The sequence below is a fragment of the Buteo buteo genome, chromosome 4 (genome assembly GCF_964188355.1).
Source record: "Buteo buteo chromosome 4, bButBut1.hap1.1, whole genome shotgun sequence".
NCBI classification, from domain to species: Eukaryota; Metazoa; Chordata; class Aves; order Accipitriformes; family Accipitridae; genus Buteo; species Buteo buteo.
The window spans coordinates 43,153,255-43,174,843 of record NC_134174.1 but is presented as its reverse complement, the minus strand read 5'-3'; the positions used below and the strand labels follow the sequence as shown (position 1 = coordinate 43,174,843).

Below are 21,589 nucleotides of genomic sequence, written 5' to 3'. Positions count from 1 at the left end.
GCAGGAAAAATGTGTAACGTTTCAAAAATTGTGGAAAATTTTAGTCACACCTATTAGTGTCTCACCCATGACTGACTCCACAGCATGGAGGGTAGCAGGGGGAAGAGCAGGAAGTGCAAGACAAAGGCAAAACCAGGGAGAATTATCAACAAAAAAAGATGTTCTTGGTCCAAACAAGCCACTTGCACTACATGAGCTAATTGTAAGAATAGACCATTTCTAAACTACAGCTGTTATGTGCTTAAGCAAACCCTGCTGGGAGAACTGCTTTGTAGAACACCTCTGCTAACACAGACACACAGAACACCCTTTAATAGAGGAATTCACAGTGCAGTGTTTAAGGGAAACCTTTTCCGCTTCCAAATTTTCCTGAGCTTATTACAGGATGTGATCCTAGCTTGTCACTCTGACATAGGTTTCCCTTAAATGTTTTCTGTTTTCATTATCTTTTTGCTTATGTTAAATCAAAACAACAGAGGCTGAAGGCTCTGTGTGTGTGTGTGTGTGTTGGGAAATGGGTAAGGGGGGCTAAGGGGGAATGCTCAGGTTGTGTGATAGAAAATGATAGGTGTCAAAAACCCCCACAAAACATCTAGCTTGGTCGTGGTCATTTTCTTTGTATAACATTTTTCTTTGTTTGTCCCTGGGGACTAGTAAGAGCACTCATATCTTAGTTAATTTTGGATGTATTCTTTCTCTACTCTTTTCTTCTCCCTCCCCTAAATCCTCATCCATGCAGCTCTGACACAAGACTATTGCACCTGGGTTCCTAACTATATTAACTCCATTGTGTTGGTGTGCTGAGTACCCCTGATCCTTAACGTCTTTATGCTAAAACCCAAATCCTCCCAACAGCAAGGGGTTAATTGTCTGCTTTCAATGCACTTTAAAACTCTCAGCTCTTGGGAATGATGTTTCCATGAGGGTTGAATGTAATTACAAAATAATATAGGCACTCTGTCTTATTTTCAGTGAGTGATACTTAAGTCCTTGCTGTTGTTGCCACACGTTTATATCGGGGCTCTTCCTTCAGTGTACTTGATGCAAGGTATTTGCAAATTTGAGCCTTTGGGCTTTAAGTGTTGTGCTGCTTCTTCTGTTCCTTATTCACTACAGATTATGTATAATTGATGACCTGCATTTACAGACATGGGTGGTATACAGATGTAAATGTTATTATAGCTTTTATATTTTATGTTCTCTCTGAAAGATCATTTTGTGTTTGAATAATACTCCTGTTCAGATTTTGGGGGGTTTATCTCTAAAAGAGAATATGAAATGGATATTGCACATCATATATTTCTTAAAAGTAATTTGGAATTTTAGGGTATGGGATTGGTGGTGACTGATACACTGCCTGGATGAGATATATCCCTTTGAAAATAACAGCGCCAGTACATGCCTGCATCTGTCTAACCTCATAATTCACTTTCACATTGGGTTATGGATGTCTGCATTCAGTGAGTCTATCTTCCCTTTAGGTATTATTTCAGCCCTTTGAGATAATAAGGAAAGTTTAATTGCGTTGTTAATTGATTTTTTGCACAACATTATTACCTTGATTGATTGCAGAGTTGATGAAAATGTTAGACACAGGCAGTGTAAAGTATCAGCCCAGTAAGGAGTGGGAGCCTTGTGGAGAATAGATAACCTTGATGTTAAGAGCTATATCCTTCAGATATGTCTTCCCTTGACATATTGATGGCCCTTGAAAAGGGAAAAGCTGATTGTATGCAGAATGCAATCATTAAACCCACTTCAGCTGGCTGTTGATTAATTTGTTTTTTCCTGAAAGATCTAGTTAAAGAGAAGGCCTCACTAGTATCAACAGCAGCCATTTTCCAAGCTTCAGATTATTCTTAACCCTCTCCTAGAAGAAAGAAAAATGATACTGTCTTGGTTTAGACAGGCAAATTGTCTGAAAACATTCAGTCCAACTGCAATTTGGGGATTATAACACTCACTTTACCCTGTTAACTACTGATTCCTCTGTGACCTCTCCTCCCCCTGCCTTCAGTATTCAGCTTCACCACAGCCACAGCTAGCAGAAAGTCACGTTTGATGTTTTCTGAGTAAGGCCAGTGTCTGTTCTCAGCCAAGATGCCAACAGGGATGTCAAGCTTGTTTTTCCCAAAGACTGAAATACTTCAGTAGCATATAGCCGCTTCCCAGGAGCCTCTCTGAAAGGACCAGAGGGTTCACTGCACACACGTAAGTGGTTAAGCTTTCCTTATCCCTGAAAAGATCTTGCTTGTATAATATTTTGTTACTGCTTTTGAGATCTTTGAGGTCTTCAGTAGGGCAGTTGTGCTGTGCATTGCTTCTGTCAGAGTGCAAAGGATGCTGTGGAAGTCAGCGTGCCCAGTACATACTCCTTCAGGACAGAGACTGTTCAGTGCTGCCCCAGGCTTAACAGCAGCACTCGTACCCTGCTGTTGGACATGTTTAACCAAACAGTGACTGTATGTGAGTAGCTTTCCCACTGTGAATTCATGTGATGGTCTAATCCTGGACTACCTGTTACCTTCAGAGCAGTTTCTGTTTTAATAGCACCTGCTCTGAGAGCAAAGGTTAAGAGTATTACCTGTAAGAGCCATTGCCTAAATGGCCTTGCTGTGGCAGATGGGGCTTCCTTGACTGAAAAACATTCTCTGGATTAAGGGAGAGCTTCTGTCTTAACCATTTCTCCTGTTTGTATCAGCAAATGACCCAAGACATCTAAAATATTTATGCAGCTTTAACCAAGCAATTGAATGTCTCAGAATGTGGTGGAGGTTTTATCCTTCAGTTAACCATTTAAAGGATATTTGGTAAAGTAGTAGGTAGCAGGTTATTGCTTCCTGTTTAGCTTGGTAGATCTCAAAGACAGTCGCTGTTAATTTGTGCTTGTGAGTGATACAGTGATCAGTGTTGCTTGATTGTTTGGCCAGATGTGTTTTATTAGGTCCAATGTGCATATTTGCCAGTTGGCTCCTTTTTAATGTAGGGACATGTTAACTTACGACATAGTCAAGTCTGACAAATTTGAACCAGCCAAATAAGTGAGTAATATTTCAAGCTGTCAAAGCGGGTGAATACTGATTAACTGACACACTCCAAAAGCTCTCACCAATATCTGTGCTCCAGTGGAAAACGTTTACTAAGCATAGTAGTTGTTAGAAAGTCTTCGGTGCTTTGACTAAACTTTAATGACTCTGACCCTAATGGAGGGGTTTTAATGTGCCTCTCTCGAGCTATTTCTTAGCCTCCTATCTTTTATCTTTAGCAAAAGCTTCCATAGAGGCTAGAAGTGCATTTGTAAACTATGTTCTCCTGTCCACTGTGATTTAACCTTCAGCCTCCCTCTCATTAGCATGTTTTTAAAAGGAGGCTGAGGGAGGGGGAAAAGAGTTGAGGATAGGAAACAATGACAATGTTTTGGCATTCCGTACTGGAGGTAGTCAGTGTCTAGGAACTAGACACTGGGAACTAGACTATGGCCACTAAGTATTTAGCAATAGCAGATGGTGTTATATGCGATATAGCATAAAACAAAGTTCTGCTAAGAGACAAGCCCAGACTCAGTCCAGAGAACTAGATATTTGCTGAACTCTTTGGGTGTTTGAATCCAGACACATTTCTGACTTCATTTGGTGCTATACAGCAACAGCTATACAAGAGAGAAAGGAGCTTACCAGTTGTGTGGGGTCCGGATGTGTCTTACGAAGTGCCAAATGCCTTCAGTTTTCACTGGAAATCAAGGGAATCCAGGGCCTTGTAGTGTCAGCTTCTTAAAAAACACTTGTTTCTGTATTAGGAAGAATCATAGCAATCCTATCATTAGCAATTAGTTAAATGTTTCCTTTGTTTCTGAGGAAGGGCTTGTGGAAAGGAGCAAGTAATGGCATGCAAAGAAGGTTCCCTTAACTGTATCATAATGTGACAGCAGCACTATTTCATTTTGCTCTTTAATTTTATTTGAGAGACTTTCTTTCCCAGCTTTAAAAATAAAAAGCAACTTGTCTTTATTTCAGATGACTCTCTTGAGAAATTTCAAACCAGTTGAGCCAGACTGAATTTTGTATGGCTTTTTTTTCTTCCTAATGTGAACTCCTCCAGCAGGAACACATTTGAGATCCAAAAGCAAGTTTTACTCATGAGATGAGCCAAATTTATGTCTAAACTCTCCAGAAGGGCCCTGCTGCTCAAATTTTTTCACATAAGAATTTGTAATTTTATTGGAATGCTTGCAGACTTTCCGAACAATTATTCCAAAAGTTTGCTTTCTGCCCCATAAATCATGGTACATTTGTTTAATTCTATCACAGTTACTAAAAGAGCTTACTTCCCTCTTTTTTTCCCCTTGCATTTTACTGCTAATGCAATCTGCGTATGGTTAAAGTTTGCAAAGTACAATATAATTATACTCACTTTCTGTTTTCTTAATGACCCTGTCATTCTTTATAGTTTAATTCCATTGCTGATTAATGTACGTATTATTAGTAGAATGTAGTCCAAAGTCTAGAACAGCCTACAGAAATGCCATTTTTGTGTATATTAGCCAAATTAACTGAAGATCATCTAAGTTAATATGGTGAGTGTACACTGAACAGCAGAACTTTAATATATGGTCGGGATGGGATTTTACAACCTCCTTTTCCTCCACCATTCTGAATATGTTAAAAGTGCCTCTTGCGTCACTTCAGGGATCATACTGTCGCATTTTCAAAAGTAATAGAAAGCTCGTTCAAAAGAGCGCTAGAATTTCTGTTGTGAATGTGAGAGAATAACGAGTGCCAGACCAGCTGCAGTGGAAGCCGGTGGTGCAGACGGACGGTCGCCTCCCCCCCGTACAACATTTTGAGCCTTTTGTTCAGACCACTACCCAGTGACATCCTTTTGTAGCCATCTGTATACACAAACTGATGCTCACCGAGATTAGTCCACCAGAAGTCAGGCTCCTGGGCGAAAGGCTGAAAGCAGAGAGTGTATAAATATAGGCTTTGATCATGACAGAACAAGAAATTGGCTGCAAAACTAACAAACCGTATTGCTTTAATTGTCGTATCGGCATATTGAGTTTGGTGGTGCGGTCCGCGTCTTAGACAAATGCATGCTGCCCTCTAGTGCTGATGCTCTCGGCTTGAAGCTGCCTGACGGGAGGCAAGCCGGCGAGATGGCTCTGTTTCGGTGGGGAGTGGCTTTTTGCCTGGTTACTAAAATTGCTAGTCCAGTTTGGGGTATTTGGCCATTAGCAGAAAGCAATCAAGCTCTTGTGACGTTGGTTTAGAGATGAAGGGCATTGAACAGGTGTAACCTGACTTGCACTGGATATTTACAGAGGAACTCGGTCTGCCTTTACTACTTTTATTTAGACCATATATAAGAGAATGAGATATGCAAAGAAGTGTTTTGAAAAACTAAAAGAACTGTGAACCCATACTTCCTTTCCTCCATCTCCGTCAAGGGTATTCAATACATCCAAATTTAAGCACCATTTCACCCATAATATCTGGCATGCTGATGCTTTCTGTGCACTTAGGTTTCTTCGACTGCAGTACCTAGCTGAGTATACAATTTATGTGTCTGAGTAATTAAAAAAATCCACTTTAAAATTTCAATATATTCAACAAGAAATATTTTGTCCTAAAGTCGGCATGAATTCCATCCGTGACATTATCTGACAGTGCAAAAATGGTAAAGAGGCACTGCAGAGACAAAAGCATTTGGCTTTTTTGTTTGGTGCTTTTTGCTTCATTTTCACTATAGAGAGACAACCCGCCTCCCAACATATTTCTCTGGTGATGATTACAATAAGCATGGAAAGATTCCAAAGAAATCCCAAGTGTAGGACCTTAAATTGTAACAATGATACCCAGAGGACTACGGAACTGGTTAATGATTTCAAGTATTATGCCCTAAATGGTCCTATTTTAGCCAACACTAGAGAATCTGTAGACAGCACATGCCCAGATCAAAGCTGAGCATGTCAATGTCATTCAAGGAGGGAGAGATACCCTCCTTTTCCCCTTCTCTCTCCCCTACCCTTTTTTTAAACAAAGTATGACATCTGAGGAACAGTGTGTTGATTGTTCCACTGCCAGGATACGCATAATGGAAACATTAGCTCCAAGATAACTTTTAATCTGTCAGCCTAATGGCTCCTTAATGTGTAGAGGGCTTTAAATGTATGTCAGCCAGGACTGTATAAAGTAATATAGTTTGTGGCCTGAATGGATCTAGATGACTCCACACCATGACACAATATGGTTTATTATTAAGTATCAGCTCATCAGCTTATTCCCACGGACTTGGACAAGTGTCTCAATTTTCCAGTAACAGATTATGTGAGAAAGAGCTTGCAGTGCATTTTTTTCTTTCCTCTTTTTTTCTTTTACTTTTCTTTTTTTCTTCCTCCCCCTCCACCCCCCAAATTACAAATTTCATCCCCAGCTGCACTGGGAGCCCTGCAGTGTATTTACAGCAGGCTGCACTTTATCACACATCAGCTTGACTGCTAGTTTACACTGAACATTTATGCAGTTCCCTTGGCCTCGGATGCAAACTTCACATCTTTGTATTCCTATCACCTTCATTGCAAATTTTTCCAACATCCTCTCCCTGTTGACTGCTTTCCTTCCCCTCTCCTACTCTCACTTCCCCACATACTCCCCCCTTCCCCCTCCCCCTCCTACAAACAGGCCAGTGAGACTTGACATGTCACAGTACTTGTCTGTGCAGGATACTTGCAATAATTCAGTGTCTCAGTTTGCCTGCTCTGATTCCTCTCAGCTCTACCTTAGGTGTATAATTCCAACTCCATTGCTGTAGACTGGATACAGGTTTGATTTTGTGCCTTTCAGTAATTTCTTTCAGTCTGAAAGACCACTTTGTGCCCCATGCTGTAGGGTGTCCAGAGGAAAATGTTATCGCATTTTGGCAACCCTGTGCACGGAGCAGAGCAAAGAGGTAATTCATCTCCCCTGAATGTGAAGGTTACCTTCCTTTAGTGTTGTTACCCACAGAGGGAGGGGAGAATCAGGATCAGCAGTTTGCTACTGAGGGAATGTCCCCCTTCTTCAGGAAACCTCCGATGGACCACATTCCCTAATCCATGGGGACCTCTTTGGGAGTATTTGGGGACCACTCTGTATTGTGGCCACAGTGTGGGAATTCTGCTTTAGCCGCAGTGAGCTCTCTTCAGCCTTCTCAAACACAACCTGATCCCTTTATGCACAGATAGTTTTGGAGGAATTGCGTGTATTTTTGCTTACGTTTAGTGTTTCTATCCTCTTAAAAATAAATTAATTAGTTTATAACATAAGGGAAGTTAATATTTGTACATTTGTTATTTGAGCACTTGTGTGTATTTTATGATATAGTTTAGGGAATTCTTGTTTAGTTTTGGTTTATTGCTATGATATTTCAGGTCTTTATAAGATAACCCTTCTACAGCATTCAGCTGTAGCACAACCAAAGGCATTCAATTCCTTATCTGTTGTATGCTCCTCTCTATATTGCTCCCTCTGCTCTGATTTAAGGAGTCTAGATCCTCTGTCTTGACTCCAACCTGGAGCGTTCTGGAAACTGTGGTTGCAACAAACAGGTTTAATTGTAGTAGTCAGAGATCATGTTGCATTAGCAAGGACCTCTGTGACTCTTCTGTTCTTTTCCTGTGTCATGTTGCAGTTTTTGAGCTTGAACTTCCCCATACTGACAGGTGTGCTGGGGCAGATTGAAAGTCTGAGTGGACCTCTCTGAGTTACATACTTGGCTGCTTTTGGGTGGACTTAGTGATCCAGGTGATCCTTTACATCTTTTCTTATCTTCCAAGTGATCTTCTCAGATTCCTGTGTCAGAGTGTTCATAGGCTGGATCATGTTCAATAGAAACAATTGTTCAGTTCTACCAAAAGTCAACATGAAATACAAAAAGTCTGTCTATAATTCCCTCCCTTCTTGTTCTATAAGTTTATAGTTCTAAATTTTTTATTAAATTGGTCTATTTTACAGAACATGGACCAAAAACGTAACTCAACAAGCATTTTTTTCTGCTTTTGGCTCTAACAGATCTCCAGAAGTAAAGGATTTCTTGTTTCTAATTGCTCAAATTATTGTTCTTGTTTATAAAAATGTATTTCTATATAAACAACTGTGAAGGCCCAGCTATAAATAAATAAATGTCTGCAAGTTAAAGCAGATGCATGAACCTTAGAAGACTGACTTGGACAAACACTCAATATTTTAGGAACACCCCCCCCCCCCCCTTTTTTTTTTGCATTTGTAAAGTATCTCCCTGATGTTACAGCCACAAGACTCAGTAAAACTAGAAGTGCACTACTTGGGTCCAAGTAAACTTTCTGTTTATTCTTTTTTTTCCTATCACTGTTAGATATTTAGCATCTCTCATCTTCTCTTCTCCCACCCCGCCCCAGGCCCCCACACTTGCCTGCTGTGAAGCTGGATCTGTGCTCCCCAAATTTCAAACTGATTTGGATGCATGTCAGGCTAATGTTTTTGTGTTTGGTTTTTTTTGTTGTTGTTTTGGTTTGGTTTTTTTAATGATTCATTGAGGATTATAAAGCAAATCTTTCAAAGGAACACATTTGGAAATATTTTGATACTTTTTACAGCATTCAGTTGTTTGACTGTTCTTAATGATGAATATAAAATAGATAGCTCAGGTACAATTAGATGGAGTGATTTTTATCTTTTTTTTATTTAAACTAAAATGACTGTGAGAGTACATACAATTTAATTCTTCTGATTTAGCAGAAAAAAATAACCTATGTGCTACTAAAGGTGAGAGGATTAGGATCCTAATTTCCTAAAAATCTCTAGTTCTTCATTTCTCATAGAAAGTCAAAGTGGAATTGAAAATAGGTTGTCAACTAGACAACTAGATAAAGTTGTTACAATTTCCGCGAAGATAAATATAAAATGAAAAATTACTAAACTCCTCTACCAAAGGATTTTTTGTTTCAAACCAACTTTACTTATCCCTTAGATGAAAAGGTTTTTAAGAGTTTCTAATTAATTCAACTGACAGAGGTGTTTTGCCTAAATCAGTAGCATTGTAGACTTGAAACTGTTTGTAGATAGGTATTTATTCTCCTCTAAATGTTGTAGGTAGGGAATTATTTTCCTTTAAAGGAATTTTATATTAATATTTAAGGGAATCTTGCAACTTCTGTTCATTAATTGTAGAATACGCCCAAGTGCCTATGAAAAAAATGATAATGGTATTGATATTTCATCCTGAAGGGTCTCAAAACAATTTACAGATTGGTAGTATAACCACGCTGAAATGCACCCAGCTTCTTGGTGGAACATGGCAGCTGTTTAATAGCCCATAGCAAAACTATACAACAGCAGGTTGTGGAAAAAAGAGATGAATATGGATCAAATAAAAATTGGCAGTGGAGGATTTAGGTACTGTACTCAAATTAAAGTTAGGTGAAGTGGAATTCTGCTAGAATATTGAGTCTGTTGTATGAAGTGCTACACTTTATCTGACCACAGCTCCTAGTACAAGGACCTGTGGTTAGCCCATGTGAAAGACAGGCAGAGGACTGTATGCTGAAATGTAATCCCTGATGTATACTGTAGACCAGTGTGTTTGACAAACAAATTTAATTGTGAATACTTTGCTGTTCACACTTGCGGAGGGGTTTATTAAAAACATTTGATGTTAAAAGGGGTGCCTGAGGGGGTTCTTGGGCAGATGTGGCAATAGGTTTTGATGGGGGTGGCAAAAGTTTTGGCTTGACTACTTACTTTTAGTAATTACTTTTTAAGGAAAACTGAATGCTACTGGAGAAGTCTGTGTTGCTAACAGCTGCCCCAGCTGTGATGGCTGAGAGGTGTTTTTTTATAGATGTAGAACATTTTATTTGCTAGGAAAAAGAGCAAACCAAGAAAGGCAACAAGATGCTACCAGACAATTCCCTTAGATCACTGTTGGCCTGAGCTGAATTTTGACCTCTGACTGAGGCTGTATGATCTATAGGTCTAGCACATCCCATTGCAACTTCATTTTACCATTTTCCATGTAATACATCAAGATCTGCAAACTTTTTTTCCTCTAGGAAAGTATATGGAGGTCCAACTGCACCATAGCTCTCTGCAACACGTGCCCAATTTAAAATGAGCAAACGTGACTTGAACAATTTTTCATGTGCTTTAGTTATGCATGTATGTATTTATTTATTTATTTGGATAATTGGGTTTTCCTTCAGCTAAGGAAAAGCTGGTGGTGCTGACATTACAATGTGTTTGTGAAGAAAGACTGATACCACAACACATGCAAGCAACTGCAAGGTCGTTACTTACCCAGCATAATTAGAACATCCATTCTGAAGGGGGAAAACATTTAAAAGATAAAGAGTGAATTTAAAAATGATTCTTCCCAATGCATTTTTTTCATAATTATAGTTTTAACAGCTTCTGGTGATGGTAGAAGCAGCTACTTAAGAAAAATTAGAAGCCTTATTCGAGGAAGATGATCCCTCAAGAGACCTTGTGTTGTCGTTTCTTAAGAATCATCAGCAGAAACCTCATTCAGGATGCTGTGTGTTGTTTTGATGTATAGGGGGTATACTTATCTTGTTATGGCCAATACTGGATATTTTAATTAAAAAACACCGCAACAACCACAGATGTATTGTTTTCCCCTTATTACTCCCCTTGTCTGTGTGCAAAACCACAAGCATACTCCTGCCCCTGAACTGCAAGGAATGAGCACCATTGCACATAAACAGGAGAGAAGCAGTAGGTTTCCTAAATTCACGTGTGACATATCTTAGCAAATCTCATTGCAAAAATTCTCATTGCAGCACACAAGCCTTTTGTACTTCTCCGAGTTTTCTGTGGTTGCCAAAGGGAGGTGGGAAATGGAGAGGAAAAACAAAACAAAACAAGCCAACCAGTCACTGCATTTAATTTATGAGCAAGATTATTGTTTTACAAATAACCTTCATGATAAATAAAGTCTCATGGTGGCATTTTCAACCATGCTTTTATCAAGACTCTCTGAGCGCTGTGTGTAATATGCCTGGCAATCGAATCACAGCTGTGTGCCTGGGTAGAGAATCTCTGCGGAGACAACACTTCCTTAATTTAAACAATTGTAGGCTGCAGGAGTTCAAAAATTTCAGCTGACTTTAACTGTCACTAGCCCAAGCACCTTTATCCCCAGGCGAGCAGCAGCAGCTGGATTTCATTTCCTGCTGCCAGACTGTCCGACATCTTTGCTGAACATCCCAGGAACTGAGCGTCTTTACTTTAAGGATTTTATTCAAGGTGACAGCTCCTCACACTTTAGCGTTCAGATCACCTCAAGTAGCTGAGATATCAGTGAAAATGAGAGCACTTCTCCAAGCAAATGCCAAATTTAGATTGACTGAGGTTATCCTTAGGCCTCTAGACCCAGCCTCCACGACAGCACAGGCCTGCCAGTAACTTTAAAACTACAGCGGAGTTTGTAATGATGTCTGGGGAGAAATATTCTGCCGGAGCAGTGGAGGATACTATAAGCGATAGGAAATGATGTCAGATTTAGTTAGGGCTGGAGACAGTGTTAGAATATACTTGGCATAATATGGCACCGGTATCTCTGTCAGCATCTCTGTTTTCTGTCACCGCACACAATCCAGGGCCTGTCTGTAGCCCTGACAGTGTCTTTTCAGATCAGGTTATTGCCAACTTGGAGACTGGCTCAGCGCAGCACCATACAGCCCCCTTTGTTTGAAGTCTGCCCTTTTGTCATTAATGCACTTGATGTCTATTTAAATCTGATGGTGAATGGAGTATCTGTTTTCCTGTCAAGAGATCATTGACAATATTAATACCTCATGTCCTTGCCTCATTTTCTAAGCACTGACACCTAGCTACAGTCTCCAGCATTCATCAAACAGCATTCTCTCACCAGCATCTCTATAAACAGTCTTGCTTCCTGTCCTTAAGAAATGTGGCAGACCTCAAACAAGACTTTTATCAATGCCAGTGAAAAAGGAGTCTGAAGAATGCCATTAATAAACTGTTCGTATCCTTTACATTTAGACCTCTAAATGGCCTTGTTACCAACCGAATGCCTGCTGCAGTTTGACTTGGAATATCATCTGCTTAGGGAGAAAAAACCCCTTGCTTTTCATTAAAGGCTTGTTTAGGAATGATAATATCATCCCTTGAATGTGGAAACTGCTCCACTAGTGAAATTATTGAAACTGAAATTATTGAAGAAAGCTCCAGGGAGGAGGGGAAAGGGATTAGGCACTGCACCATATAGTCCCCATTTGTGTTATCCTGAAGAGGAATGTGTTTTTCACAACAAATGACAGGCCTATCAATTTTTTTTTTTCCTATAGGAATGTGTTACTATCCTGATGTCTTAGAAGGAAAGAGCAGCATGGGTTAACATTAATCTTGCACAGCCCATGCCTTCCAAGGCTTTAGTTGCTTATCTGATGCATGTTATATTGGAAAAATAGATGCAGAATATAAAAGCTTGCATACTTAATTCATACTGCAGGTATTTTCTGCGTGAGTCCTGGCAAGCTAAAGCAGCAATGAATTGAGGATCTGCTCCTCCCCCATCTTTACCCTTTATGTAAGGCAGCATTTGTCTCCTTTGGGCTAGGGTATGTTTACCCTTATGGGGGTGAGCTGGGTACTTCAGTGACTGCTGTATTAAGACACTCCTGAGGTAGAGGAGACCCTTTCACCTTCCTTCCGTGCATGGGAGATGACTTTAATTTGACTATATGTGCCTGAGGGCACAAACAACAACTCTGCTAGTAAAATTTAGCATCTTTGAGGATGTTCACAGGTGGGATGTGACTGTGAACTTACGCTTTCACATACCGCTTAGTACCACCAGAGGGGATGCTTTTGAATAAGGTAGTGTGATCTGCAGGTATGTGTGTCTCACCCACAGCAGTTAAGGCTTCCTCAGGCATCTTGCTGCCTGTACCCACTTAGAATAATGTGCCTTGTCTCCCAAAAGCAGTGTTCTGGCTAATTTTTGAAAACATCCTCTATGTACTGATATTTACCATAATTTATAATTGCATCTGGCTCATAGGATGTTGCTTGGAGAGCTACTTTGGAAATGTTTTTACTAGATGTTTACTTGTATGTCTGGGAAAAAAGCTGGAGTCTGGAGGGCTAACCGTTAGGAAGTTCCAAGTTCTAGCCCATGTATGTTGGTGACTTCCCATGTGGATTTCAGCTGGTCACTTCAGTTCTCTGCCACTGCAAAGCAGGGATGGCTTTAGGTGCTTGTAGTATGACTTTGTGAACATTTGGAAGGTTTTTCCTGGATCCACATTAAACTGTAACTATTTTCTGCTTTTTTCTTTTTGGTTTTAATCATCAGGAAAATCCTGTAGACATGTAGCAGGGAGATTACAGAGAGTACAAAATGTAACTTCAGCCCAGGCTTTCTGGTTTTCAAAAGCAGGAGAGAGGTACTGTGATTTAAAATACAGTGTATGATGTTTCAGTGTTATGTCATTCCATTTTTGAAGACACTTGTGGATGTATGTTTAACAGGATAGGTCGTGCAGATATTTGAACACGTTTTCCCAGTGGATTCAAAACTGCCGATTGAAATGGTAATACTGAGTATTTCAAATGCACAAACTTTCTTTTGCAGGACAAGAGAAAACTGTTCCCTTCCCTCCTTCAAATTTCCCTAGCTATGTGCTTTATTTGCGTATTATGCCACTGCTGTCCTAATTGTAATTAATTTCCTTTTTATTCTAGGCATTTTGGGAAAATGCAGCTACATTTACTATGGAAAACATTCTGAGGGCAACAGATTCATCCGAGATGACCAGCTATAAAACACAGCGTTGTTCTGTGCCTCTTGAATCCCTCCACAAAAGAAGCACAAATTGCATCTAAATTTTAAGCATGTAACTAAAGTCCTCTAGTGCCTTCTGCTGACTTTGCCAAGCCTGTCAAGATCATCCTTCTATCGTAGTCTGAATAGTCACACAGAGATTGACATGATTGCCTTTAAGCAGGTCCCATCCACCAGTGTGACAGACAGCTGCAGCCGAGCACCCAGCCTGACAGGAGGAGCACCGTGATGGATTGCCTGGTCCAATTGCTGCTTGCAGAAGAGCAGGGGTCACACCTGGGGCTTCAGTGAGCATGCTCTATTGGTTGGCACCTTAGCACGTTTATCTCCAGCTTGCCTATTGAGTGAAAGTGGCTGGTGATATCAAAGTGTTTATGAAAGAGCGAGGCTATAATTTCAGATGAAAAAGCCCTTATCTGTTCTTGTTTTTTCCCCTGTGAATTAAGTGCTTGTGTTTCTATCATCTCATACACGCTTACACAAATCCTTTCACAGTGTTATTTTTTGTTTGGTGTTATCCCCCCTGAAATGAGCCTAGATGGATCATTTTTTCTTTCAACAGGGAAAAAAATAGATCCTGAAAATATTTTGGCCATGCAAAGTACTATCAATTTGTATAGTTGTTTATATGCAAAGGAAAAGGATTTAAGCAATTTTGCAGACAAACAAAATTTGCTAATTCTTAAATTACATTGCAACATTTACTAACTCTGACCTTCAGAAAAGCAATCATTTTTTAATGCTGTAGAATAGTGGCACAGCTTAACTGTATGTACTCGGAAGAAGCCCTCAATTGTGATATTGACAGTGTGTATTATTCCTGGTTTATTGCACAAGATATTCTTAACTTGTACAGAGATTACATTTAGAATTAAATGCTTAAATTTGGAAAGAAAAAAGTGCTTAAACGGAGTGATATAAAATAAGATTGCCACCAGATGGGTATGATTATTCAGAGGGGAAAAAAAGTCAATAAAAGTAACTGGTGGAATTAACATAATTAACAGCTTTACTGATATGTTATAGAGACGAGTTCTGATTAATCCCTTTTGATGTCTATATAAGAAAACCTATTGTCAGATTTTCAGTGGAAAAAATAAAAATGCATGGCATATTTCTGGCTTTTCTAATAAACAGGTTGGACATATTTAGAATCACGAACTTGTTACTTTGAAAAAAAATCCCAGTATTTCATGCATGTACTGTGTTAAGTGCTGCTAGATACAATGGGATTGGCCAAGGAATATGCAAAAATTTTGACCTCTGGGCTGTTCCAAACCCATGCATATTGGTCCCAACTGAGAGCCATCACTGGCTGGTTTTGGCTTGTTTGAAATTACTTGGTGGTCTTTATTCACTTTCCTGGTTGAAAAAAAATGTCAGTTTTCAGAAGTTGCTTACTTTGGGGGGCTATTATCAGCTAGTGTTGCAGGTGGAAGTGAACTGGATATTGAAGCCAATCATGAATTCAGGTTTGACGGATGAAAAAGAGTGAGACACTGGCAGAGTGACAAAGGAAAGCTTGATGGTGCTGCTGAACGTTTTAGGCCTTACTCAGTAAATGGAAACCTTCACACACTCTGAAAGTCTATAATAAATACTTAACAGGTACTTAAAATCAGTGATGAACATAGAACGATCCAGTTCACGCCACCTGTGGTTTAAATTGAGCTCTCTGCTCTTTGCCATACAAATTGGTGTCTGGAAAGCACCTTCTGGCCACTTGTAACACCTCTGCTAATGTTATACATGGCTACAAACGAAATGCCAATTCACATTAGAAGTCCTAGGAGATATTAGATAAAGGAAAACTACGTGCCTCTTTTTAAAATCAAAAATATCATTAGAAATATTTAGGGCACTTGTCGTCTCTCTTTGTTACCAAAATAACAGCAATCCCAGTTTGTTCCTATCATATTTTCTGTTTTGAAGCCTCCACACATTTTGGCTATGGCATATTTCAGGCAGCAGGGTTCTGAATGGGGGTGTTTAGAATAACCTAATGTCACTTTCAGTCTGGTTGCATATATGTTCTTGTCCTTACAAAAGGCTTTAACCCTGCCTCAAACAATAAACAGCACTTGCAAACTGACCGCACGATTTTTCCATCTTTATTTTGCTTGTTTACTTTTCCTAATGTCAAAAACATTTGTATCATTTTCAGGAGTGTTTTCTTCCCAGCAAAGCTTTGGAGGCAAAAATATTTTTGGAATGACATGTGATCAAAGTCTCTTCCATTTTGGCTTTTGTTTTCACTTGGGGGATTATATACCTATAGTTAAATATGGTAAAGCCCTAATTAAAATTTGCTCAAAGGGAATTCACACTAAATGTCACTGATTCTGGAAAATCAAAAGGATAATCTATGAATAATTATTTTATATTACTAATAAGTATTAGGATATTATTTAAAACAAGCATGGATGTTTCTTACTGTTTAATATGTGGAACATTTTATTTTCAGATGTCTTCTGCCAAGGTTCTGTTTTAAGACATGGCAAACTTTTCAAACCTGGGGCTGCTATCTACACTTGGTTCTTTCCTCAGTGGGAACTGCGCCTGAATTTCTTAACTGAGTATCATTTAGGATGAAAGTTGCAGTAAAGTAATCTAAGAAGAGATTCCACTCTCTCTCCTTTACTCCCCCTTCTGCATAAAAGGCACGTATTTCCCTCTCAAGATTAACTAGGCTATTAAAAATGAAAGATTGCCTAAAAAGCTGTAAGGAATCTAAAATGTGTATCTTTCCAAGGAACCACTGCATTTTTAGTTCTTTGTGTTGTCACAAGACACATTTTGGCCAGCCATGTTACTTGACGGTTAACAAGGTTTGAGATCTGAGGTGTGCTTGAAAAAGTAATCTTCAAATAACATTGTTTTTAAAAAAAAATATCCAAGCTTCCATCTTCTGTTCAGTCGTGTGAGGGCCAGTACTTTGGCTTTTGGCAGACATCACATGGCTTCACAAATGAAGACTAGGAGGTGAATGGTTTTACTAGGAGCTGCCTGTAGTAGCTGTCCTAACTTTATGTATTGAAAATGTTAATTCCTAACCTTTTAATTAAAAATAAGAAAAAAATCCAAACTACAATATTGAAGGGAAATTTTAAAGATAAATGACCTTCAGTGAGAACCCTACTTTTATGGATACACAGACCTAACTTTAGAGCAAACTGGTTCTAATTGCCTGTGTTGCATGCATGCATAAATCATTTATGGGATTGCTGAAAGTATGTTACCACTGAAACCACTTTTTTCTCCTTTGTTAGGGCTGAGTCTCACAATACTTATTCTAGTATTTGCTTTACTCAAACTGTGAGTCCCTTTGAAGTCAATGTTATTATCCATGAGAGTTAGGGTTGCTAGTATTGGAAGGCTGGTATGAAGCTCCCTTTTTAATATATTTGTTTCTTTGAGCAAAGCATTACATGATTGCTGAATGTTCAATTCTCACATCTTCTTTGCAGATGAAAAATCACTATACATTTGTCTAATGTTGCTCCCATTTAAGTCAGAAGAAAGAAACAAACCTGCCTGTGCTTTTGAAAATTCTTTCTGTAAATTACAGGGTTCACTTGCTGCCAATGGATGTGTTAATATTTTTTATTCCTGCCAACAATATGAGTATGTTGGGAAATGTTTACCCCCAGCAGAACTTTGCTAGATGCAGCCTTTGTGGTGAGGTTCTGAATCAGTCCATTTTATACTGACTCACACTGAGTCTTACCACTTATTTCTTCTTTATGTGGTGTGATAGTTGGCACATGAGTCTCTGCTTGCCCAGTTTGGGAAAGCTTATTCTCTTTACTCTGTGTACAACTGTCTGTCTTTCTGCTTTGTTAAATGGTTGGCATATGTGAAAGAAAGAGATGAAATTCAGCTTTCCAGAAGTGTAACCATATAGCCAAGACTGAGGCTGTATGTTTGACACTTAGATTTCTATGTATCCATTTGCAGGTTCAGTCTAGGGAATCTGGCAGTGAATCAGGTGATACGAAGTCAGGGGTCTTGCATGGCTTGCTAGCTGTTGTCCTCTGTTCCTAAAGATGCCTAGCTGTGTCCTTGTCTGCTTCAATTGCCATGTCATTGCTCTTCAAGCAAGTGATGGCACAAAATAGGTAAGTGCTCCCCTTTTGTTTCTAAAGTGAAATTTCTGCTTCACTGCTTGTAGTATAACAATTGAAATGCATAGTTTGCTTTTTCAGTGTTTTTATATGTACACCTGGTAACCGTTACATCTCACTGGCTAGTCTTTTTCTGCTATTTAGTTAAAATCTGTCTTCTGCATTCCTTTCTACTCCTAGTACTGGGAATAAAACAAACCAAACAAGATATGATTGTGAGAAAACAACCATCTAAAGATGTTACTGTGGAACCGCACCTATGCTAACAACTCTGTGTGACAGGTGAGCATTCTTATACACAAACACGTCTAAATGGCTTGAAGGACCGAGATGTCTTCTGGTTTGGAGCCTTTTTGGAGTTAGGCTGTGACTGTGAACAACTGATGTAGCCTTTGATTTCTTTACGCCACTCTAGCAGTATTAGGTGATTAGAGAATGTTGTCTTACCTAAAATGAGTTACTGCTCAATTTACTTCTAATATTATCTGAATAACCTACCAAGATCTTGGATTAGATGAGAGTTAGGCCCAAGAAAAATGGCTTCTTCCAATCATTTGTAACCTGTTCTTAAGAAGTCTTAAGAGTATTTTCTGTGGCACTTGTTATGTGAGAATGTTCAGGATACACTCAGCACTCCTACTTCATCAAAGCTGGTTGAATTAATATATTTTCCAGATGCAGTACTAAAGCAGCTGAATCTTTCTAAAAGTTACCTTTTAGGTTAGGTGACTCTGATGGACTTGCCCCTGGTGGTGTTGTCAACCTGAAGCTGACCCTTTCTTAGAGTTGCTGACAATTAGATTAAGGTTTCAGATCAGGATTTTCACAAGCCTTCAAGGAGCAGATATTTTTAAGGATGAGCTAAGTCGTGGTCATGGCACATTCACAAAATATCATCATCATCTCAGCATCCTCAGCATTTTAAGGGAACAGCATCTTGGAAAATATGTTTAGTTCTAGGTTAGTTGTTCATAGGTTTTAACATAAAGTATATCCTATGTTATCACATTACATGCAATGTTTGGACTGTGAGACCAAGTTCCTAAATGTGTTCAAAACATCCTCCCAGCACAAGTTTAAAATTTCTTGCAGATCTTCTGCATTCCGATTGAAAGTTTTGCTGCCAATTCAAAAACAAAACTTAAAGTCAAATGTTTTTAAACCTAGTTTTATCTCAATCCAGAAGTTTTTTAACAGATCATCTCACCTCTCATCCACAGTTCTATAGATCCTCTTAGAATGGAAGTACATCCTTATGGTATTATCATTTTATAGTAAAATACATAGAAAGGAATCTGTTAGGAAATGTCAGTATTAAATCTAAGTTTTAATTCAGTGTTATATTTGGAAGTAAAGAGGAGCTTCACCAGATCTCTTCAGATCATAATCTGGAGAAAATCAGTGGCAGAGGAGTGCAGCTTAAGAAATTCTACATTACTTTTACATTTGAATGGGGAAAATCAAATAAAGAATACTAAGGTAACTGAAATTTATATTGCTGGAATAATTTTTATCTGTAATTGCCCTCCTGCTTTTAAATTAAGACTATTTCTGCAATTGAGTATTTAAGATTCAATATAGGAAAGCAAAGAAAGGAGATTTCTGAAGACAATCTGCTTATTCATTTTATAGGCTTCTCAGATTGTATAAGACCTTTGAAACAATGTGTGCACTCAATTATCCAACATTCAGTGTATCCACCGAGTAAGCAGACAGTTGTGGACTTCAGGGAATTTTCAAGCACACATGCTGTTCAACCTTAGCAATTTTCTTTTACCTAGGAATTGTTTTCAGAAATTCCCATATAATGAAATTTCTGTTTAAGTTGATAGCTGTAAATGAGGGCACAGTTGCTTCATTTCCTTTTGACAATAAGCCAAATTCATCCCTGGTGGAACTCCATTGATTTAACTCCACTTGAGCTAAGCTACACTGGGGATGAATTTGGCCCAGCTTGAGATTTTTTTTTTATTCATCTTTTTTTTAATTTCCTTTAGCTTAGTAGTCGATTTAGGGCTGGTCAGAGGATTACAATGCAAGAGAGAGGGAAAGCAAAACTTCTCTGTTCAAGAGTCATTTCCTTTTTAATACCCTACTGATTTAACAATGACTCGTAATGCATTTCAGGTAGCCAAATTTCAACATCAATTTTGGAAGAAAGTTCACTATACTTTGAGTCTCTTTCCTTGGCTACTTCCCAAACCACCAAATCACCACCTACTATACAATGCACATATTATAAAAGGCAATGGAAATGTCAGTGCACTGGTAAATTATTTGGATAAACTGCAGTTATCAACTGGTGCCTGACATGGCTAGCTTGAGCTCCACTGATTACACACCTCTTTGGCCATTACTTCAGATAACGGTGAAGCTGCAAGATCTCAACATCTGTAATGCCTGGCATATCTTCCCCCAGCTACTGTTTGCTGTCCTTGGGTTTCTGAGAATCTTGGGTGATTTCTGTCCATGTGGTGCTCATGCCAGTCTTTTTTTTCTTGTCTTTTTTTAATAAATTTTGGTTATTGTGGGTTCACACCCAATAACTTCCAAGTTTGGCCAAAAGCTGAAAACATCATTCATCCAAAACCACTACTGAGCTGTATGTGGTTTTCATCTGAAACTGTAAATCTGCTGCATTCACTGAGGGGTTAGCAAACCTGGCCTGAGTGTCAAACCTCTAGCAACTCTCCCAAATCAGGCTAGTTCTGGGTTTCATTATGAAAGGTTTGTACAGCTCTAGCTAAGCCCTCATCTTCCACTTTCAGATAAATGCTTTTTCAGCTGTATTTATGGGGCTTAAGAGTAAAAAAACCCTACCAGCTGTTAATGTTAATCACAAGTTTATATCATAAGCACATTCTGAGTCTTATCCTCTTTCCATTCATGTCAGTGGCAAAGCTTTCAACATCAATGGCAGTAAGAGCAAATATCACAAAATACAGGAATGCACACCCAGTTTAAAAGGAAAAAAAATAGAGGTCTGCCTTAAACTAACAAAGCCTGGAATAGGATGGTGTTCATTCGAATGTTTTGCTCCATTTGCACATTCACTTTTGCACCAAGAAGTACTTAGTGGCAATATAGAAGCAAGCACAATTTCAGCTTCATGCCAGAATGGTTTGCATTTTCTTATGGGGCATCAAAATACACATTAAAGCAGGGCCTTTGACATAAGGAATCAAAATGTATGATATAAAGAATGTCTATCACCCGTGCTAAGAAAGAAGCCCAGATTCGTTAGTTTTGAAGCAGCTGCTGGCTGATGAATTTCTGGAGTTTTACACAGTGGAAACATTCTGTTATCTATCAAAATGGAAATTAATACTATTTTACAAAATTTTAATCTATTAAAAAAGGAATTATATTTAAGCATTTAGTGAAGTCTGATTGGTTTGGTTTGTGGTTTTTTTCTCAAATCAGAACATGAAGAATTTAGTCTATAGGCTTAGTAAGTTCACATTTTACCTAACTGGAAGGCCAGCTTCACTGAAATTTTTGAAGTATGAACAAAAGCTCTAGACCTGTAGACTGTGCTAATGAATGTTTTACAGGAAGGTAAAGTAGATTTCAGGACTATGAGACAGGATAGGTGGTTTCAGTTTGTACCTATTTCAGTGGTT

At 38.8% G+C, this 21,589-nt stretch overlaps 1 protein-coding gene across 1 annotated transcript in view; it reads left to right on the top strand.

Annotated features, from left to right (window-relative positions):
• The window catches only part of LRMDA (leucine rich melanocyte differentiation associated), a 701,183-nt gene extending 685,229 nt beyond the window's left edge, over positions 1-15,954 (top strand). The window contains exon 7 of the mRNA XM_075025695.1: positions 13,743-15,954. Coding sequence (XP_074881796.1) covers positions 13,743-13,822 — 80 coding nt within the window. The 3' untranslated portion in view covers positions 13,823-15,954. The remainder of the gene's footprint in view (positions 1-13,742) is intronic.
• Positions 15,955-21,589: the final 5,635 nt, after the last annotated feature.